The sequence below is a fragment of the Branchiostoma floridae genome, chromosome 12 (assembly GCF_000003815.2).
Source record: "Branchiostoma floridae strain S238N-H82 chromosome 12, Bfl_VNyyK, whole genome shotgun sequence".
Taxonomy (NCBI): domain Eukaryota; kingdom Metazoa; phylum Chordata; class Leptocardii; order Amphioxiformes; family Branchiostomatidae; genus Branchiostoma; species Branchiostoma floridae.
Genome location: NC_049990.1, coordinates 13,983,357 through 14,003,562, shown reverse-complemented (window position 1 = coordinate 14,003,562; position 20,206 = coordinate 13,983,357). Strand labels below are relative to the sequence as shown.

General features: G+C 40.6%; 2 protein-coding genes across 2 annotated transcripts in view; one reads left to right on the top strand and one right to left on the bottom strand.

The window, feature by feature from the left end:
* Nucleotides 1–4,065: 4,065 nt before the first annotated feature.
* LOC118427014 lies at nucleotides 4,066–6,898 on the bottom strand. The gene is made up of 3 exons (XM_035836651.1): nucleotides 6,707–6,898; nucleotides 5,513–5,572; nucleotides 4,066–5,237 (listed from the first exon to the last, which is right to left on the bottom strand). Exons 1-3 carry the CDS (start codon nucleotides 6,896–6,898, stop codon nucleotides 4,572–4,574), a joined length of 918 nt encoding a protein of 305 aa, XP_035692544.1. The 3' UTR covers nucleotides 4,066–4,571.
* A 3,604-nt stretch (nucleotides 6,899–10,502) lies between these two features.
* Nucleotides 10,503–20,206, top strand: part of LOC118427013 (arf-GAP domain and FG repeat-containing protein 1-like) — a 16,506-nt gene continuing 6,802 nt past the window's right edge. The window contains exons 1-8 of the mRNA XM_035836650.1: nucleotides 10,503–10,704; nucleotides 14,272–14,365; nucleotides 15,178–15,429; nucleotides 15,991–16,174; nucleotides 16,655–16,777; nucleotides 17,339–17,498; nucleotides 18,677–18,766; nucleotides 20,092–20,206. Of these exons, the coding sequence (XP_035692543.1) occupies nucleotides 10,544–10,704; nucleotides 14,272–14,365; nucleotides 15,178–15,429; nucleotides 15,991–16,174; nucleotides 16,655–16,777; nucleotides 17,339–17,498; nucleotides 18,677–18,766; nucleotides 20,092–20,206 (1,179 nt within the window). The 5' untranslated portion in view covers nucleotides 10,503–10,543. The remainder of the gene's footprint in view (nucleotides 10,705–14,271; nucleotides 14,366–15,177; nucleotides 15,430–15,990; nucleotides 16,175–16,654; nucleotides 16,778–17,338; nucleotides 17,499–18,676; nucleotides 18,767–20,091) is intronic.

Genomic DNA, 20,206 nt, shown 5'->3' with positions numbered 1-20,206 from the left:
CTCAATCCTAACTACAAAGATTAATGATGACATTTTTGGCCCCCTAGTAGTCATTAGTATAAAATGTACACAAGCTCTTAATATTTCATGGAGGTATTAACGTTAGGTCGCCAAACTCTAGTTGATAAGATTTTATGTGCCTTTATCAAATAACAGATAAAATCAAATCTTTATGTCTACAGACATCTTACTATAACAAACCTGCCTTTATTTTGCAAAGGTATATGTTCGTGGAACTCTAGTTTTCATATACGCTCATATATGTAATAGCATACAGTTTTTTTTTTCATGATAAAGAAATTGCAAGACAAAAACCTTCATGATATATTTGTCTGCGCTAAGGTTTGGGATAACCTTTTAACCTAGATTAAAGTAAGGTTATTGTTTTATTACACTTTTTTTTTTTTTGGTTTCTCCTGTCGATTGGACAGATGAGCAGGCAGACAGGCTTTTTGCCTGTTTGCCTGACCTGCACATGACTTTTTATGGTGAAGGAGGGGTGTTGCGCCCCGAACCGTGCCTGCCCCATTCCGTGCCCATTCAGGCACGGAACGTGGCACTGCCCGACTGCCCCGGTCTGTGCCCAGAAGCGCTGTCAATCAATATGACTGACGGGGTAGTGATAACTAATTATTCACGCCCATGTTTCCAAATAAGGCTTGATCTTGTCCTTTTTGATTCCCACTATATGATTTTCATCCATAAAACTGTGCATCGAAGACACAGAATTTAGCACGTCTATGTGAGTGCATCCCATTTATATTACATTTAAATATACCACATATAAACATGACAACGTCCAGCTGCACCTTGATCAAGTCTCCAAGCCTTAATGATTCAGTTCGTTGTGTCAGACCTCAGTGCACAATTATCTGAGGCACAGTTTGTGCCCCGAAACTTGCTTTGCCTGAAACCGTGAGGCACGGTTTGGGGCAGACCCCGCGTGCCTGAAACCGTGCCTTGTGGTTAAATCTACAGCCTTGGATATATATATATAATACATATCATTGTTGTAGAAATTAGTGCTATCCGTCTGTCTTAGCCACATAACTCTAAGTCCGTAACTGCTCCAAGACGAGCGTGAATTGCGTTGATTCTTCCTCATCACAGCACCCCGAAAAACAAAGATGGCGGGGCTGCAGGGAAAAAAGCACGTTGGACAGACTCCTCCCCTAAAAACACTAAGCTCCACCCCAAAGCACAGTATGGGACAAGGTCCCCTGCGTGCCCAGAACTGTGCGCGATTGGGCACAGTTCGGGGCAGTCCCCGCGTGTCCCAAACCGTGCTTTTGCCCCAGGCACGGTTTGGGGCACGCGGGGACTGACAAGGTTCGGGGCGCAGCAAGGCGTGTGTCATGGCGGGTGCCGCTCATGCCCGAACATGCCCCTAAGGCCTGTCTCGGCCACATAGCCCCACCAAGCCAAACAAGGCCACTAGATACTCATTTACAAGTGAGGAAAGTCGTGTAAAGTGTCTTTCCCAAGGGCACAAGATCGGTGACACAGCAGCTGGATTCGAACCCGCAACCTCTCGGTCCCGAGCCGCAAATGCTGCCACTGCGCCACACGGTCCCACAATGACACTAGGCAATATTAATTGACATTGTTTATTTGCAAAATCATGCCCGAAAACTAATCGAATATAAAATCTCAAGGACTAAGAGAAGTAGATAGTGTGATACATAGAACTAGTGTCTAATCAACTAAATAATACAAAATAATTCTATTGTCGGGTTTGACTTCTTCTTTGAGGCAGTGTTTAATGAATTGTCCCACGTTCTGTATGATGGTGGGATTTTGTGCTTTTAGTGAAATATAGTCTTTTGGTGATCTCTTAGGTGGTAAAAGCTTGGTGCAATTGTGACAAGTGTTTGAAATAATGTGTTCCTGTCGGTTTCATAGTGGATAAACTGACTGATAAAATGTGTTTAATTTTCCACTGCATTCACTGAGCAATATGTACACAATCTCTCGTGGACAGGGAGCTGTTTATAGCGGCCCCTTTCTATCTGTAATAGGGCCTTCACACTGAAGCCGAATCAGCGGGAATCACGCAGAACCAGCCGGAATGAAGAATTTGCAAAATTCGTGCCACATTCGGGGCCATTCGGGTGGGAATTCCAAAGGGGCCTTAAATCCCCTTCACACGAGAAGGAATGAGCCAGAATGCCGTCAGAATGAAAATTATTTTCTATTCCTGCAAATTCGTAGTGTATTGTAGATATTATAACTGCATTCAAGATATTAATTCGGCCACATTCGGAAAGGATTCGAGGTGGCTTACCGTTTCGGTTCTCAATCGAATGAGATAAGAATGTTTTGAATAATGTTGGGATGCCGTGGAATGCGGTCAGACTGCAGTTAGAATAGTTAGAATAAACTTAGAATCCACTATGGATGCTATTCGATATTTCTTCACTTCGAATGTACCTCGACAGTTTTTAACACGTCAAAAACGTTCGGGCTAGCCAAAAGAACGGGCACAAATAGCTGGAATGCAGTTAGAACACACTACGAACTGCAAGGAATTGCCAAGAATAGAAAAGAATTTTCATTCCGACGGCATTCCGGCTCATTCGTGCTCTCGTGTGAAGGGGGCTTAACGGATGTGCGCTTATCATTATCTTACATATGGCTGATCTTTCATTAGACTCATTATGATATAGATAATTTTCCATCGATATCACGTATTCGGATTTATCACTTTTGTAAAATCTTAGCTTACCATTATCTAAGGACAACTGATGAAAAAAAGTTTGAATACATGGCAGATAGTTTTCTTTTTAACAATGTACATATTTTCTTATTGTCTAATGTAGGGTAGTTGGTGTTCCATAAGAAAGAATAGCCTGTATTATCTGCTATTTCCTTAACATGGTGCAACCAGTTTTCTTGTAACTATTTCCCACAAAAATAGCAGTAGACTGACCTCATTCTCCTAACCAAAGTAACGTCATATGGACGGGATTCATCTATGCTGTAGGAGAATGACCAATCTCTGCCCGGAGAGTAACTTATTAGCTCCATGCAGCAAGATTTTGTGTAATACTGGCTACCATTAGTCGATAAACAGATGTTAGTTACCACATTACTTTCAAGATGTAGGTGTCGTGATTTAAAAGCTAATGCAGCAACTTAAAAAAAAAAAAAAAAAAAAAAACTAGAGTTCCACGACCCCATACCTTCGCCAAATGATCCTAACACTTTACAACTGCTGTTTTAATTGTGTTTGTCATTAATTATGCAAATAATGTTCTAGTTTGCATAAATCATATAAGTCGATCATCTCCTTAACAGAAAACAACAGACATACACAGTATATGTTAAGAAAGAATGCTTTTATCGCATTATAATGATAATTTGTGCAAATGGAGATGTCATTTGCATAATTCATGTTCAACGATACATAACTTCTAAATGTTACAAGTAAGAAAATCGAAGTTCCCGTCAGTTACCACAATGGCATCAGAGCATTTTCTCATTAATTATGGAAATTAAGTCTTTATTTGGCATAATATATATCTATCAATATTCTTCTCCTTCTCAGTTACAAATGTCACATGGTGCAATGCTCCTACATTGGAACTGAGCGTGTTTACACAACTTCCCAATTAATTATTCACATTAGGTACCAATTTGCATAATTGATATGTTATTGTATGAAGCATCACTTAAGCTATCTACATACCAAAAATCATAACAACCCTTCATCCCCTGAGTTATTCCCTTTCAAAGTCTGACACTAAACCTGCCCTGCAGGCCCTGCAGGCCCAAACTTACAACACTTACTCTCGGCATCAAGAGCTGTCTACCACTGAAATATCATAGCCAAAGCATGTTCAAAACTCGAGATATCAAACCAGGAAGTTCCGCTGCAGTACCGTAACAGGGGGCCCAAAATCTAATCGTTTCCAGATCTCATCAAGACCTACCCACATACCAAATACCAATGCCATCCAGGCATTCTCGAGTTAAGCTGGCCTTCTACAAACAAACATACATACATACATACATGCATACATACAAACGCTACCGAAAATATAACCTTCTCTGCGAAGGTAATAATAAAAAGAGAAACTTAATTCTAAGTCAAAGACAAAAACGTTACAGAACAAAAATGACGAATCTACGTTTTTATCTACCATACGCTGTGTGGTTAGTCATTTGTTCACCCATCATACCTACTAGGATAATTTAATGAAGGCAATTCTTGTTAAACTATTCTTTCTGATACTCGCATCAGTGTTGATTGGGGATACACAAATTCTTACCTACACACAGGAATTTACTGTTAATTTCACCACAACAAAGATAGACTTGGTGCTGTACATTTAAATTTGTGTAAATCCTGCTGTAATATTCTTACTAGCATGCAACAGGAGTCGATAATTAATGTATATATGTCCAGTCTTTGTGTATTGACCATGGCTTACGACATAAGCATATGCAAGCAATAGATGACTTATCAATAGTACAGCCCTATGCTGTTCAGTACATTATAGCATTGCATAAGTTTTAGCCAAAGAGAAGCGTCTCCTAGCGGAAATAGGTTGCACAGTAGGGGAATCACTTCAGCCCGCTGCCTCGTCCATCTCTCTCATTAACTTCTGTTGTCTAGCAACAAGCGTAGCGTATGTCTCCCTTACGTGCTCCACCAGGTCCGTCAGCATTTTGGATGTTTTATCGTCTGATTTCCCCGCGTTGTTTTCGCGCGCAAAATCCTCTTCCTGGAACGCCTTCCTGGTACCAAACACGTCATGATCACAACCTTCACGCCAACTTGCCACGATGAGTTTCTCATAGTTGACGTGAAAGATAAAATTCTGAAAGAGTTCCGCTTCCTTGACTCCATACTCGAAGAGATGTGCATTATCTCGTATTGTCTCTTCTGCCTTAAGATCAAGAGGATGCGTGATGTAAAATAAGAACCTTCTCCACCTTGTTAGCATTCTAATACCCTCCTCCTTACGTTGCGGGTTAAGCCAGTGTGACTTCGAAAGTTTTAGAAAGTCTCGAAGATTTTTATGTCCTTCGATTGCCTCTAGATAACTCTTACGGTTGGAGAGTCTGTTCCCGTAGAGAGGCCCGTACAGCTTGGACAGCTGCTCGTTGATGTGGTTGAGTTGGTTCCGCCGTGTTTCCTTCTTTTTGTTCTCGCGATAGTTGTAAGTGAAGGTGAGGATTCCCACAGCGATGGAGATGGCCTGCCAGGGGACCTCCCGCCACGAGAAGTTGCACTAAAGAGGAACAATTAGTTTCCGTGAATGAAGCTCCTCTGTGACGGTAGTTAACAATATGTTACAGTTTTAAGAACAAAGAGTTCAATTGGTAATATGCACGCTTATTATAACAATATCACACTTTCAGATTGCCACACATTAAAATCGTGATATGTTACGTCTAAAGTAACCTCTTTAAACCCTTTTCTGGATAATGCGTTTTGTATGGATTATTCTCTTTTATTATTTTATAGGGAAAATTTGAAATAGAATCCGCGATCCGATTTACTTACATTTATGTGGAATGAGTTCGTCACCACGAACATGGACAGTAAACCCGCTACAATGCTGGTCTGCAGGGAACACAAAAATCGCTAGATGGCGCCATAACAGCTTAAAGAATCATTTTGTAAACTCGCTTTCCAAGGTATTAAAGATTAATCTAGTGTTTCTTTAGTTATGATTGACATCCTGTTTCTTGTAAGTGTGATTGGTTATAAACAATCTTTTTTTCTTCAACAGGTGATAAATCATGAATTACATCCTATTTTTCATCAGTGTGTTTAGTTGTCGTACGTGATCGCGTTTCTCGTATTTACATACAGGTGTGACAGCGATCTCGCCCCCCCCCCCCCCCGGGGGAGCGAAATCACTAGCGATCTCGCCCTCCCCGGCTAGTGATCTCGCCCCCCTTTAGCGATTTCGCCCCCCTTTACATAACATTTTAGAAGTTAATTGGTATAAATCACAAAATGCATTTTCAGAATGATATAAGTACACGAGTCTGATACATAACTCCATCCATAGTATAAATATTAACGTAATTACATGATGATAAGACAGTTGAAGTTGTTTCGGACAAGGAGGGTTGGGTCCTTGTATTCCCATTATTGCATATACTTGAGTCTCGACATAATATTTATTTCGTTGTATTCACCTGTCCTCAAGCAACCTACATGTATAAATCTACAATATGAAACCTCTTCCATGAATTGACCAGAAAATAAGTATGAAATGTTTTTACTTTATCAGTTATGTAGATAAGGTGTTCATTAGAATATCGCAGGGAATATAGAGGTAGAGAGAAAGGGGGAGGAAAAACGAGAATGTGGTATGAGACAGAGAGGTTGGAACATAAGGAGATAAAATGGGAAGAAGGAGAAAGAAAAAACAAATTTCACGAGGGAATGGACAACGGAGAGAAAAAATATAGAAAAGGGACGCCCGAGAGAGAAGAGATAGAGAGGGAGAGAGAGAGAGTTAGAGAGAGAAAGAGAGAGAGAGAGAGAGAGAGGTAGAGAGAGAGAGAGAGAGAGAGAGGGGAAGAGAGAGAGGGAGAGAGAGAGAGAGGAAGAGTGAGGAAGAGAGAGAGAAAGAGAGAGAGAGAGAGATGTGTGTGTGTACATATGTGTGTGTGTGTGTGTGTTAAGCTCAGTTCAGTGTGTGTATACTTGTTGTATAGTAGAGAGAGTATTAGCTGTGCTTACCACAGTCAGTATCCGCCTGCTCCCACAGATAACCCCGCAGCAGCCCTTCAGTCCGACAGACATGACAAGCGAACCTCCGGTGATGAGTACCCAGGGATGTGTCAGCGGACAGTCGGCATCATCCGGCTGCTTTCCAGTTGTCCAGGCCACGACACCAAATATGACTGCACCGACAATCTTAAGAGAAAGCATAATTAAACCTGTAAATTGTATGTCTTTCAATAGTATAAAGGTATACGTAGTCACATAGTATTTCTCAGGTCGAAGGGCCCATTGGTTGTTACCTTGTATGTCTAGGGCACAGTATTATGGATACACCGGCAGGACGCCCATTACAAAAAAAAAATGGCATGTCACAAAACTCCAGATTACAAACCACAAATATTAAATTACGATAGGTTACTTAATCAAAGCTCTTAAAACTAGAGATCACTAGTTATTTACTTACCAAGAGACAAACGTTGACCAAAAGCAAACTGGATTCTAATAAGCCGTAAGAGTTGTTCAAACGACTAAACTCCATATGGAAACTTGCTTGAGTTTCAAGACGATGCTAAGTAATTGAAACTCTGAGTTGCAGTAAACAGTCAATCGCTTGTTGCCCTTTCTATAAAATTGAAAGCCGGACAAAACTCCTAAGAAGACTTAAAAAAACGCTGGAGGCAGACTTTTGCAGCTTAACATGACGCGACCTTACGTTCTATTCGTGTGATAAAAGTTACCAAGCAGCGGCCATTTTGATCCAAAGGTTAACATGAACTCTTGTAAATCATTGACAATCAACAGGCACGAATACGGTTCAACACTTACTCTTTTGTTCACAATGCAGAACTTTTAATCATTGGCAAATACGTTGAACACTATGGCAGCAATGTCTACTTTTGTGAGCAGAAACAAAGCATAATGCCTATTCTTGCATACATACAAAGTTCAACAAATTACAACATACATGTAAATAAAGTTTGGAAATTTGTACATTACTATTATCACTCAAACATTCATTTATCATTCATTCACTAACTCAGCTATTTTTCTTTCGCATTCACATAACCACCCATCAACCCAAGTACTGACTAACAAACCCATTAAATCATACTAGTTTTCCTTAGTCACTCAGTCACTCAGTCACTCAGTCACTCAGTCACTCAGTCACTCAGTCACTCAGTCACTCAGTCACTCAGTCACTCACTCACTCACTCACTCACTCACTCACTCACTCACTCACTCACTCACTCACTCACTCACTCACTCTCTCACTCTCTCAGTCACTCAACTCACTCACTCACTCAACTAACTCACTCACTCACTCAACTCACTCACTCACGCACTCACTCACTCACTCACTCACTCACTCTTTCACTCACTCAACTCACTCACTCACTCAACTAACTCACTCAACTCACTCACTCACTCACTCACTCACTCACTCAACTCACTCACTCACTCACTCAACTCACTCACTCACTCACTCACTCACTCACTCACTCACTCAACTAACTCACTCAACTCACTCACTCACTCACTCACTCACTCAACTCACTCACTCACTCACTCACTCACTCACTCACTCAACTCACTCACTCACTCACTCACTCACTCACTCACTCACTCACTCACTTACTCTATTAGCAATATTTTCTCAACCGTATATCTCCACAGTAAGACAGACACATAACGTTACATGTATACACACAGATATACAGACACACACGCGTGCGCGCGCGTAAACTTGTACCTTAGGTGGTTTGCCCTTTTTGAATTCGTTTGAATACCCTGTGCCCTGGGTTCTGCATTTCTTTTGCAGATAGTACTTGAAATATCTGTACGTAACATCTGTACGTGACTAATCTCCGAATCTGATATAATTGTAGGGATATAATTGTCTTCGAACGTTGTTTACGTGGATGCCTGACCTTTATACACAAATACATGATCTAAATATTTGATTATCAACTTCTTTTTGCATTTAACACCAAGGGTACGTTGGTCGCTTGAGGTTGAAATTGAGTAACCGTTGGTCCAGTTGATTTCACTGATACGTGACGCCAGCAATTTATCAAGGTACAAGGGAGTTTATAATGGCCCCATCTCAATTTTAATAGTGAAGGCTGGAGTGTCTTGATGTACATGACCTCCTGTAGTAGCCCTGTTACGTACAGTTTTCAGTAACTGCAATTTCCTACTGCACAGATAAAAGTCCCTGATAATCTAAAACTATTGTTTATTTGTACCAGATTGGATTATTAATGACATCACCTGAAATGTAGCCTCTACCAGGCTACGTGGATCGGTGGTCTAATTGTAGAAATTGGACAAATAAAATGGATACTAGTAGTACGCTAGGGGAGTCGGCGGCCAGAAGAAAACATTATCCTCATTATCATCGTGGTGAGGATAATGTTTTTTCTGGGCGGCCGACTCCCTTAGCGTACTATTGACACTATTTGTCCAATTTCTATAATTAGACCACCGATCCACTACCATAGCCTTGTAGAGGCTACCTGAAATGTTTTATCTATTTATTTAGATGTGACAAGCAAAGGGCTAGTTGGGTAGCTGACATAAGTGAAGGATCTTCAAAAAGAGCATGCAACATAAATCAAAAGCAACAAGGTGTGTAGTTTATTTCTAAAATTCTGAACGTGGACAGTGAAGTGCTTTTCAATAGGACGACGAACATAACGAGCTCGAGAAGTATTGTAGTTCTAGTAAGCATTGCTAGGTGACGCTTTTGATACATGAATATGGGGATACTAAAACAGAGGCTATACATGTACTTTTCGCTCAAGACGAAAACTTGTCACACTTCTTTAAATTTCTAATCGGGTCAGTTGCCCGCACACGCTGATCATGAACCCAGTAGTTGTTTATGTCGCTGAAAATGACAAAGTCTTACTTTTTTGTATCTCTGACTGGTCACTTTTCCCCCCTTTGAATTTGTGGAAAGGGACAAACAGGAAACACAGACACCCTTGACATTATCCGAATTTACAGAAATTTATATTCTTACTCTATAGAACATTCTAAGCAGTTTGTATAACGTTACATATGGTAAGCACAGTGACGTTAGGTTTCAAAGCGATGAAGACGCAGAATGTTTTTCACCGGCAGGTTGGTTGGCGCAAAGCATATTGCAGTTTTCCTAAGCCACTCTTGTAATGCATTTTAATGCGGGTCTGTGCAGGCCCGGGGGCCTGATACATCGCTTAACGGTAAAATAAAGCAATGTTAACGGTATATAGATGTGTTATTACCTCCATGGAAAATGGAGGTATAGCTTTCATTGTTTGCGTGTGCGCGCGGTGTCCGGCGGAGTATTTACAGAACCTTGGGATGGATTGCAATGATATCTACTAATCTTCTGACCTTAGGAGGCGCAAAAAAGTATTACTAAACAATTAAATAGAAGTTAGTACTGAAGTGCCGTTGCATGAGTGAGTCGAGGTCGAGGTTCAAACTACTTTTGAAATAGAGATATTTAGGCCATCATGTCGACGGACCATTGTTTACTGAATTGTAAAACAAAATGTTTATATATATATATATATATATATATATATATATATATATATATATATATAATATTGCCGTTTAAAAACACCGTCGCCGACTTGATATTCTTGAATACCCTGTTGTTGAAAATGAAAGATATATGTTCACGCACCGATAAAGGTTAATTTGTCTGTGGAGTTTTTTTGCACCCAGATCTAGAACAGTCACGTTCTCTGCAGAGTACCTACATTTAGACCCTGTAGACACTGACCGGAAATACCCGAAAGACGAGGGCGTAGCTTCGTGCATTTCCGGAGGCGCTCGTGACTGGGGAAAAAATCCAAGATGGCGTCCAGACGTAAGCAGGAGGAGAAAAATCTGAAGCAGATACGTGAGTTGGCGGCGCTGCCGTACAACAAGAAATGTTTCGACTGCGACCAGAAGGGACCTACATACGTCAACACAACCATAGGATCATTCGTATGTACATCCTGTAGTGGAATATTGTAAGTGAACGTTCTTTCTTTACGGGAAATTCTCGACCATTTTTTTTCAGCTTGTGACTTTCTTCCGTGGGTCGACCCTGTGAAATCCGGACTGCCCAATAACTCCACCCATAAAAATCATGCGTACTATACTATCATCTTCTTCTTAACACTGCCGGGAGTCTCTTCAAGTCTTTGTTTGGTCAGAATTTGGGGCCAGTTTGTTTACATCATGGCGCAATTCTATACTATAGTCAGGCATGCGCATGTTTTTTATTTTATTATTTCCTGTTGAATGATAATGATGTTCCTCGTGTTAAAATGCTGGACTAAAACTTTAAAAAGGTAACACCTGTACACATTGTACAGGTAACATTATATCAATATCAATAGGTTATTGTTTGATGAGTTTTTTTTAGTATGATTCCTGCAATGAAGTTATGTTTCTGTTAGTGTTACACCTGCTATATGTAGTCCCATCACCAGTTAACAATGGTGATTAATTAACTAATTAACCAACAATAAACTAACCCCAAGGAGGTTGTGAATATAACCTCCTTGCTAACCCTAACTGCCAGGGACATCAGATTGTTTTCATTAACATGTGCACAGATTCTGTCTGCCAAGGACTTGTTTTTTTTGTTCATTAACTTATAATAAGTCATATGCAAAATAGTATGACATGCCACCTAAAAATACACATAGAAAACTATATACACTCTGTAGTTAACATAACAAAATATACAACTTTTAATTCAAGAAAGATTACATTTTTTAGAATTTCTAACATGTATATAACAGAAACTTCGCCCCAAGAAATAAAACAGACTAGTACTAGTAGTGACAGAGATCTAAACATGGTGCTGACATGCCTTATAAGTCATACTCATAGCCATAGTTTGATTACTTCCATAAAAATGGAAGTATTGTTATAAAGGTATTGTAAGAGTTTGTGAGATCATGCGGTGTAATCCGCAGCGCTTTGGCAGGGCTCGAAATATCACCTCCGTTATCCATATGCAGGTTACTGCAGGTTTTGGATCTGTATGTGGGTATTTCTGATGTCTGCCTGCACCTATCCTGCACTGGTCCATGTACTGGGTTTTAATGATTTTTATATAAAATGTCCTATGACGAAGGTATATATATAGATGACAACACTGTGTATTCTGTATCACCCGAGGTACAAGCCTGACCACGGGTCGGATCACCCGGAGTGTGATCCGACCCGCGGGAGGGCTGGGACCGAGGATGATGCGGAATACACCGTGTTGTATTTTATTTCTGACATACCCACCTGAGAAAACACATATGTTGATGTGAAATGTACCAGAAGTTGAGAAAACGTTGTGTCCTTGAACAAAAGATTGTAACAACAGCAATTCTGACGTCCGAATCCGGTATTCGAATTTTCAACCTTGCTGTATTCAGTCTGTTTGAAATATGAAGTTCAATTTACTGGAAGGAAGCTCATTTGATACAACTTAGAACCCGTGTGATACGGAAAGTTATCACACGGTCCAGAACACCTGTATCAAACGTTTTCGCGGCCCAGGTATGACATGAAAAATTAAATACACTCTTTAGTTAACACAACAGGTCAGTAGTAAACACAAAAACAGAAAAGCACAACAAAATATACAAGTTACAACTTTCAAGAAAGATTACATTTTACAGCTAGTATAACATATATAACATTATAAGGTCTCATTGATGTAATACTCCGAGCCGGTACCCTAAAAGAGATTCGAGCCAAAAAATAAACGGTTGCATGTACGCATGTTTTTACTTTTAGCGGTGAGAAATTCCCTTTTACTACAGTTTTAGCCAGCGGAACTGATCTCAAAAGTTAGATTGTTGAAAGCTTGTTTGTAACTGAAGAAATTAGCAGGTAAAGTTTTGCAGCCGCGCGCTAGGTCGGAGGTACACATAGTGGTGCAGTTGTACCCTAAAAAAAATGTGCTTTTTGTGGGGATCGACTAATCATAGTTTGTAATAGCTATAAAAAAAGAATCTATGTATAGATTAGACAATTTTTTCCCACGATATAGGGTAAATGTGTTCAACATAGAATGAAAAAATTTGCTAAAATTTCACGGAGCTTTATTATGAACGTGCCCATGTAAACGACGAATAATAACATAGAAGTCTATGGGAAGAAGAAACTTATCAATGAGACCTTAACTGAAACTTAATTTTGCCCCTAGAAAAAAACTGACTAGTTAGGAGGCCGAAACATGGTGCTGAAATGACTCGTAGCCGGAGTCTGGAGGTATTGTAAGAGTGTGTGAGATTGTGTGGTGTGGGCTCAGGCCCAAGAGGTCCCAGGTTCGAAACCTGCTGTGTCACTGATTCTTGTGTCCTTGGGAAAGGCACTTAACACGACTTTCCTCACTTCTCTCAGGTAAAGAATGAGCACCTTTCTTCTGCTAGGGCTGTCCCTCAGATAGGTGGTTTAAATGGAGGTCCCATTCTTGTCAAGGGCCACACCTCCAGCATGTAAGACTTAAAAGAACCCACCACACACCAGGATACTAGCCAGCGTCCATCCTTCCATCCATGACGTAATTTTGCAGCTAGGGACAGCCAAATGTTGCCCATTCTGTCCTCTGTGATCGACACAGTGTTTCAGAGGGTCCAGATTTCCAACATTTTCCCGGATCCCTCAGGAATAGGATCATAGCGCCTTCCGCAATCGACGGGATTTCCATTGAATATCCAACGGACAGAAAAAAATTTCAGGCTGACTCAAACACGGCTGTGCACACCACACAATCAAAAAGAGCAGAGGTCCTTCCTGGTGTGAGTGGACCATACTTATTACAATTTGTGTACCCTGTGTACATGCCAGCTACTCTCCAAGCAGAGGTTCGGCTCTGGCTGTTTTTGACGTTTTGTAGGCATTTTTTTATAGGCTTTGTATTTTGTACCATTTCGTTATGTCTCCCGGCCTACCGTTTATGTCCGTTAATGGACGAAGCGTGTGGAAGAAATCTCTGACTCTGAGTCTTATTCAGTTGAAGACATTAGATCGTCTTTAAGTAAGCCTAAATTTACCTCTTTATGAAAATGTTTGTACAATTTAAAACCAACAATAAAATTATGGGAAAATGAATCCAAACATGTGGTTTTCATCTATCCCCTTACAATGTTAACGTACATTTGAAGTTTTCAGAAGACGAGATATGTACAGGGTTCCACTACTTCAAATAGCAAGTAATTTTCTTCTGCAGGTGCAAGTAACTTTTTGCTCACATGTTGACGGAAATGTGTACTTCAAGCCTTGACACCAGCAAAAACAATATTACATTGTTTTCCCTAGTACTAGTAGTATCTGGGAGAACATAACAGTGCATCAGGACACTTTTTTTTTTTCTAACATATGCTATACATTCTATATCAAAACAATAATTTAATGACTGGCTTCATTGTGCACAACCTGGCGCACAACAGTATACGTTGTGTGATACCATTTTTTGTAAATGTCCAACGAACTTTGACTGTCTAATGTAATAGTCTGTGTTGTATTGTATATGTACTGTACGGTATGGAATCTAATAGGAATTTATCTTTGTCCCCCCTTGCCAGACGTGGTATAAACCCGCCACACAGAGTCAAGTCCATCTCGATGACCACCTTCACCCAACAGGAGATAGAGTTCCTTCAGAAGCATGGCAACGAGGTACGTAAGGGCACATCTGAATTACCATCACCAAGAAAGTTATATTTGTAGTAGCTTTTTCGTGTGTCTTTGTGTGTAGGAAAACAGTATACTGTAGCGGGAATATGAAGTTTTCGCGGTGGGTTTAATTTCGCAGTAGCGTCATTGACTGCAGTCTCTTACTATTATGGAAAATGTTTGCCGTGGCTTTAAGTTCGCAGTGAAGTGGTCACCGGGAAAACCGTGAAATTTTCTGCATTTACAGTATAAGTCGAGAATGCCTAAATGGATTGTATCGATATTTGGTTTATGGGTAGGTCTTGATGAGACCTGGAAAAGATTACATTTTGTTACGGTACTGCAGCGGAACTTCCGGATATGATATCCCAAATTCTGGACATGCTGTGATCATGATTTTTAATTGATACATAGCTCTTGGGGCAGAGAGTAAGTGGTATATGTTTGGGCCCCCTAGTGCCTTGTTTGGGAACTGCAGGGGCTGGTCTTGTGTCAGACTTTGAAAGGGGATAACTCAAGAAGGGGTTGACAAACCGCCATGATTTTTGGTGTGTAGGTAGCTCAAGTGATGCTTCATTTAGTCAAATATTAATTATGCAAATTGGAATCTAATTAATACATGTATCTGTTTTTTATTTACATGGTAGGGCTATGCAATTGGAAAAATTCGTTGTGTTTCAAGTTACCATCCTGAAAAAGAAGGTCCCATTCTCAATGTAGATCTTGGCAGAAGTGATCAAACAAGTTGTAGAATGCATGAAATCCTTTTGTTGTGATTTTTCTGTGCAAGCATGCCCTCTATCTCCCTTCTCCAGTACTGCAGAAAAGTCTGGCTTGGTTTGTACGACTCGCGGTCACAAGGCATGCCGGAGAGCAGGGATGAACAGAGGGTCAAAGACTTCATGATCAATAAATACGAGAAGAGGAGATGGTACGTCTCTCCCAGCGAGATCCCCCCTCCCACCCCACCTTCCTCCACCAGCAGCGCCAGCACACCTGAAACCAAACCTCTCAAGACATTGCTGGGAGACAACACACCTAACCTGGTGGTGCAGAACAGTGTGCAGGTAAGGGGCTATTACTATTACCTCCGTGAGTAGAGGTATTGTTTGCACCAGATCCTCATGTACATAATTTATTGTTCAACGATATTCCTCCATATCCCACAAAAGCCTCATTTAGCTTACTTGGTGCTTGCAAATTCTAGTGCGGTCCAATGTAGCCTGTTACGCTAGCATGAGCTAGAACCCTGCATATATGTACGTACATTCACATGTTAATGTCAAAGACCTTCCTGCACCTGATGGCACATAGGGCGGCGCCCATCTCCATTTCAGTAGCCCTGGGCCACACAGCTTTGTGCAATCACTATAGCAGGGAGCTTGTCTACTGGTAGTGGTTTTTGTTCAACTTCCATACTCTTTCCCGAGTGCAAAGCATAGAAAGCAGCATTTACCATTTTTAGAGTCTTTGGTACTACTCGGCGGGGGTTAGCACTCATGACCTACCGAATGCAAGGCGAACACTCCTACAAGACCATTGCACCAGTCAGTACATTCATAACATTGTTAATAACTATGCCAACTGCAAACTGACAGACATCCCCTCCCTCCCCTCCCCACCCCCAGAGTTCCCCTGCCATCAGTAGACCACAGTCCAGCCAGTCCACGTCAGCGCTGGCCCCCGCACCCAGGGGCTCCCCGGCCCAGCAGAAGAAGTCGGCCACCATGGACCTACTGGGGGACCTGGGGGGTGACCCCTTCGCTACAGCAGCACCACCCCCCGTACATGGTCAGCCCTCTTTGATACCAGGTACTGTGGGTTTGCTTATTTCTTTCACATAACTTCATAAGGCCATAGCAAATGATTATTTTACTAGAAGTGACACCATCGAGGTAGCAATGACAGATAGATAGATAGATGGTTTATGGCACAACAATTGCATCAGTGACATTAATTTTATAGCAATGTATACTATTAGGCAACAAAAGTTACAGTCTTATACTACTTTGTCGGAGAATTTACCAACATTCTGCATGGCGATATCAATCATTTTCGGTTGGTTTGACTTTAGCCAGGTCAGTTGAATTTTGAGAGGATCAAAACAATGTTACTTGGTGAGAAAGATTAGTTGTACTTAAATCATGTGTAACATATATCTCATGGTCAATTGGTCAGTATTTTCTCTATTGTGACCACCTGTCTATAGTGGCCACTATAGACAGGTTTGACTGTATGTATGTACAGTATGCTCAGCACATGAGTGATCCTGAGTGTGTTTTGTGTTATCAGGAATGGGAACTGCTGCCCCGCCCACTGTGGGTGGAGCTGGGGGTATGAATGGGGGTTTTGCCAACTTTGACCAGGCTTTCTCATCGGCCCCGGCACCAGGGTTTGCCCCCCAGCCAAACACAGGTATGTACATACTTGTATACAAACTGTGGAACTGTGAATACAGCATTTTCCAAATTTTTTATTGGATGTATGAATTGTAAATATAAGCAGTGTGTGATTTTCTAATTCATGGTGAATTCAAATATCTAACCTGAACATTATTCTTAAGTGTAATGGGAGTCTTCTTTTCCACTGTTACTAATGAAAAGTGATAAGGGACTCAAGGAGTCTGAAACAGACAATGATATAGTCAACCTAGACCTATCCTTCAATTCCATATATAAACAAATAGAATAGAATGACCTGGACCAGACCACTATCACCAAGGGTAGGAGCAGAAATCCTGCAGTGTTCAATTACATTATTAAAGGTAGCAAGTGGCAGGACAGAGATGGAGGGACTGGTTCCATGTATATGAATGTGTATAAGTAAAAAAATTAACAGTAGTTTGTTAGACAAGGCTCTGTTAAGGTAAACATAACGTATTTGATTGCATTGACTTTCTAATTACTAATATGTTTCGTCTCCAACTTTCTTTGTTTTTGTTACTAAATTCATTCCTCTGTTCCCTGATCACACCAGGCCTGCCCCCCACGATGAGCAGTGGTGCAGGAGACTTTGGTGCATTCACCTCCTCCACCCCCGCACCAGCAGCGAGTGGACCGGCCCAGGGGTCAACAGGCTCCGACAAGTATGCCGCGCTGGCCGACCTCTTCAGCACCGACTCCACCAATCAGACAAGGTGTGGATCGAACTGTCATTTCTGTGTACTGAAACTCAAAAAAATTCCTCGAAATTCTGACAGAAAGTCATCTTACAGGTTTAGTGTCCCTGAGGATTATGGGTAAAAGTCAAAGGTTAAGAGCCCTATGAAGTAAAACATCCAGCATATGAGAAGCACTGATGAGAATAGTTGTAGAAAAACAGTTGTTTAGATGTTCTATGTTCAAGCTATACCAAATTTGAACTTCATTTATATTAGGTCAATTTCTTCTCTGTTGACATGTGCTCTCTCATAAATTTTATGTCTTTTTGTCGCAAAGCAATATAACAATGTTGTTGGCTTGGCTTAAAGGCTGAAATGCTTCACACAAAACTAGCCAAAATGTATTCTTAGATTAGAAACAAACGGATATAGAACATTAATTCATCTAAATTGTGTTTATTTCAGCAGCACTAATGGAATGATATGGCGGCCCCAAACATGATTTGTGTTGTGTAAAATCATACTAAATGATAACTCAATCTTTCAGTACTAACTCAGTCAGACTCTATGTTTTCCATCTCTGTGTGTTTAGAACTGTTATTAACATGCCTCACTACCCCTTCTAGTGTGTCATTCCACTGTGCAGGGAGCTAATGATAGTCTACACCATTGCAAGCATTAGGGGGGGGGTGCCGGTATGGTGTACCGGTACAGGCTGAAGATGTATCAAGGTTAGATAAAGGTCAAGGGGGGGGGGGGGATGCCACTGCCAGGTTAAATGTAATTTGAAATTTTAGTTGCACCAGTGCAGGCATGTGGAAAATAGATGATTCTAATTCAGGGTTCTCCCCAGAGGGTGGAATAAGGGAGGCCCTCCACTATACTCTCAGCCAGCTCCACTACACTATTTTTCAAATTTAGTACTAAAAAAATACTAAAAAATTCTGAGGAGAACCCTGTAATTGAAGTATTTTAAAGCTACACTGTACATGTATGTTTGTGTAGTGGAGAAAGAAATGGTTTGAAATCTTTGATAGCTTCAGAAGTTAATGTATGTCATGTATATTGTACCAAGCAGTCATGCTGTTACAATGTACAGTGTATGTTTATATTACCTGTGCCCTGAAGGTGAAATGCGCGAACTTGTATGAAATTGAAGGGTTTTCTCCCCGAGTCTTTACAGCCAGTCAATATGTCATGTTTCACACCATTAGTCTTGGGTCTGGAACCCCAAACTTTGGGGCAACCTTTTCTGGACAACCTGAGGGGTTGCAGGCTGCCTCCAGACCTTCTAACCCTTACAAGTATGTTGTGTAACGCCTTCATCTAGTCTAGCCATGGGATACCTCAATCAGAGATGCTGATATCCTGAAAGTACTTCCCAATCAAGCTTCAATTTGATTCTTTTGATTGTTAGCATAGGCCACACCAATTTTATTTGTTTTTTTCTTGGATTTCCCGACCCTATTTTTTCCGATTTGAGAAGCAAAAAAAAATTTTTTAAATTGATGGCCACACCTCGTGCTGACAAAATTTCACTGCCTCTCCTTTCTCAAATTAGCTATGGGCCTCAACTTCCAGTAGCTGTACGTGCCTATTTTGGATGGTATGTGTATGTTTATCATTTTTCTTCATCTTTGGACTTTGCTACCAGGGACCCCCTAAATGTTGAAAGTTTAGGTTTTCCCGTCCGATCTCTCCTATACCCTCGACTTTTTTTAAAGTTTTTTTTTTTCAATTTTTTTTGGACCGACAAACCCAGTTTTTTTTCTGAAAAAATTCCAAGAAACAGCAAATAAAATTGTTGTGGCCTAATATGTACATTGTAACTAACATTGTGACAACCATTCATAATTGTAAATCCGTGTTGTGTGTTGTTTTGCCAAATTGTCTCCAACATGTATTTACGAGGGGTGATCAATGATATCTGTGCCTTTCCAAAAAATAAGGTAGTACACAACTCAAATTTTGGGGCGTGATTATAAAAGCATGCAGTCTTCTATCAATATCCACCAAATTTTAAATTGTTGTAGTTATAACTTCCAGTTGATATCCTTTTGAAGATCAGTACATTTGTAGTTGTGTGGGGAGAAAAAAATGGGAACTCTGATCACAGCTGTGTGCCATAAAATCTACAAACTAAGGCGTCATCAAAATGTTTGGGAATTTCCCGTTTCAATCGCAACTAGAAGGAAGTGGATATCTGACTATTAATTAGTATTATCAATTTTAGAGCAAGTCGCAGTTCCATTTTTGTTCACATGTTTTTCCTTACCTCTCACCAAACATTAATGAGTGTTGTCTGCAAAGTAATGGTCAATTTGTAATGTTCTGAATAATCGATCATTCATGAAAAGGCTTAAAGTTTATATTTGATTAGTTTGCCCCAAATTCTGAGTTGTGCATTACACTGTTGGTGAGATGCAGAAGTTACTGATCACCCATCTTACATATACATCGCAAACAGTATAACCTGAGCTTAATTCTTCAGGTATTTTACACGTTTTGGGGCATTAAGTTTCCAGGAGTGACTCAGCAAGTTTTTTTTACCACTAATGTCATACAAAAACACATTTACATGTCATTTTATGTACAATGAACTTCGTATTTTGTATTATAACTCTTGTAGTCTAGACTGGGGCCCTGGAGGGGGATCTACAGGCCAATCTACACTTGGGATAAGCTCCAGTATAGGCATGAGCTGGGGACAGTCAACCTCTACCACATCCTCAATGGCCAGGACA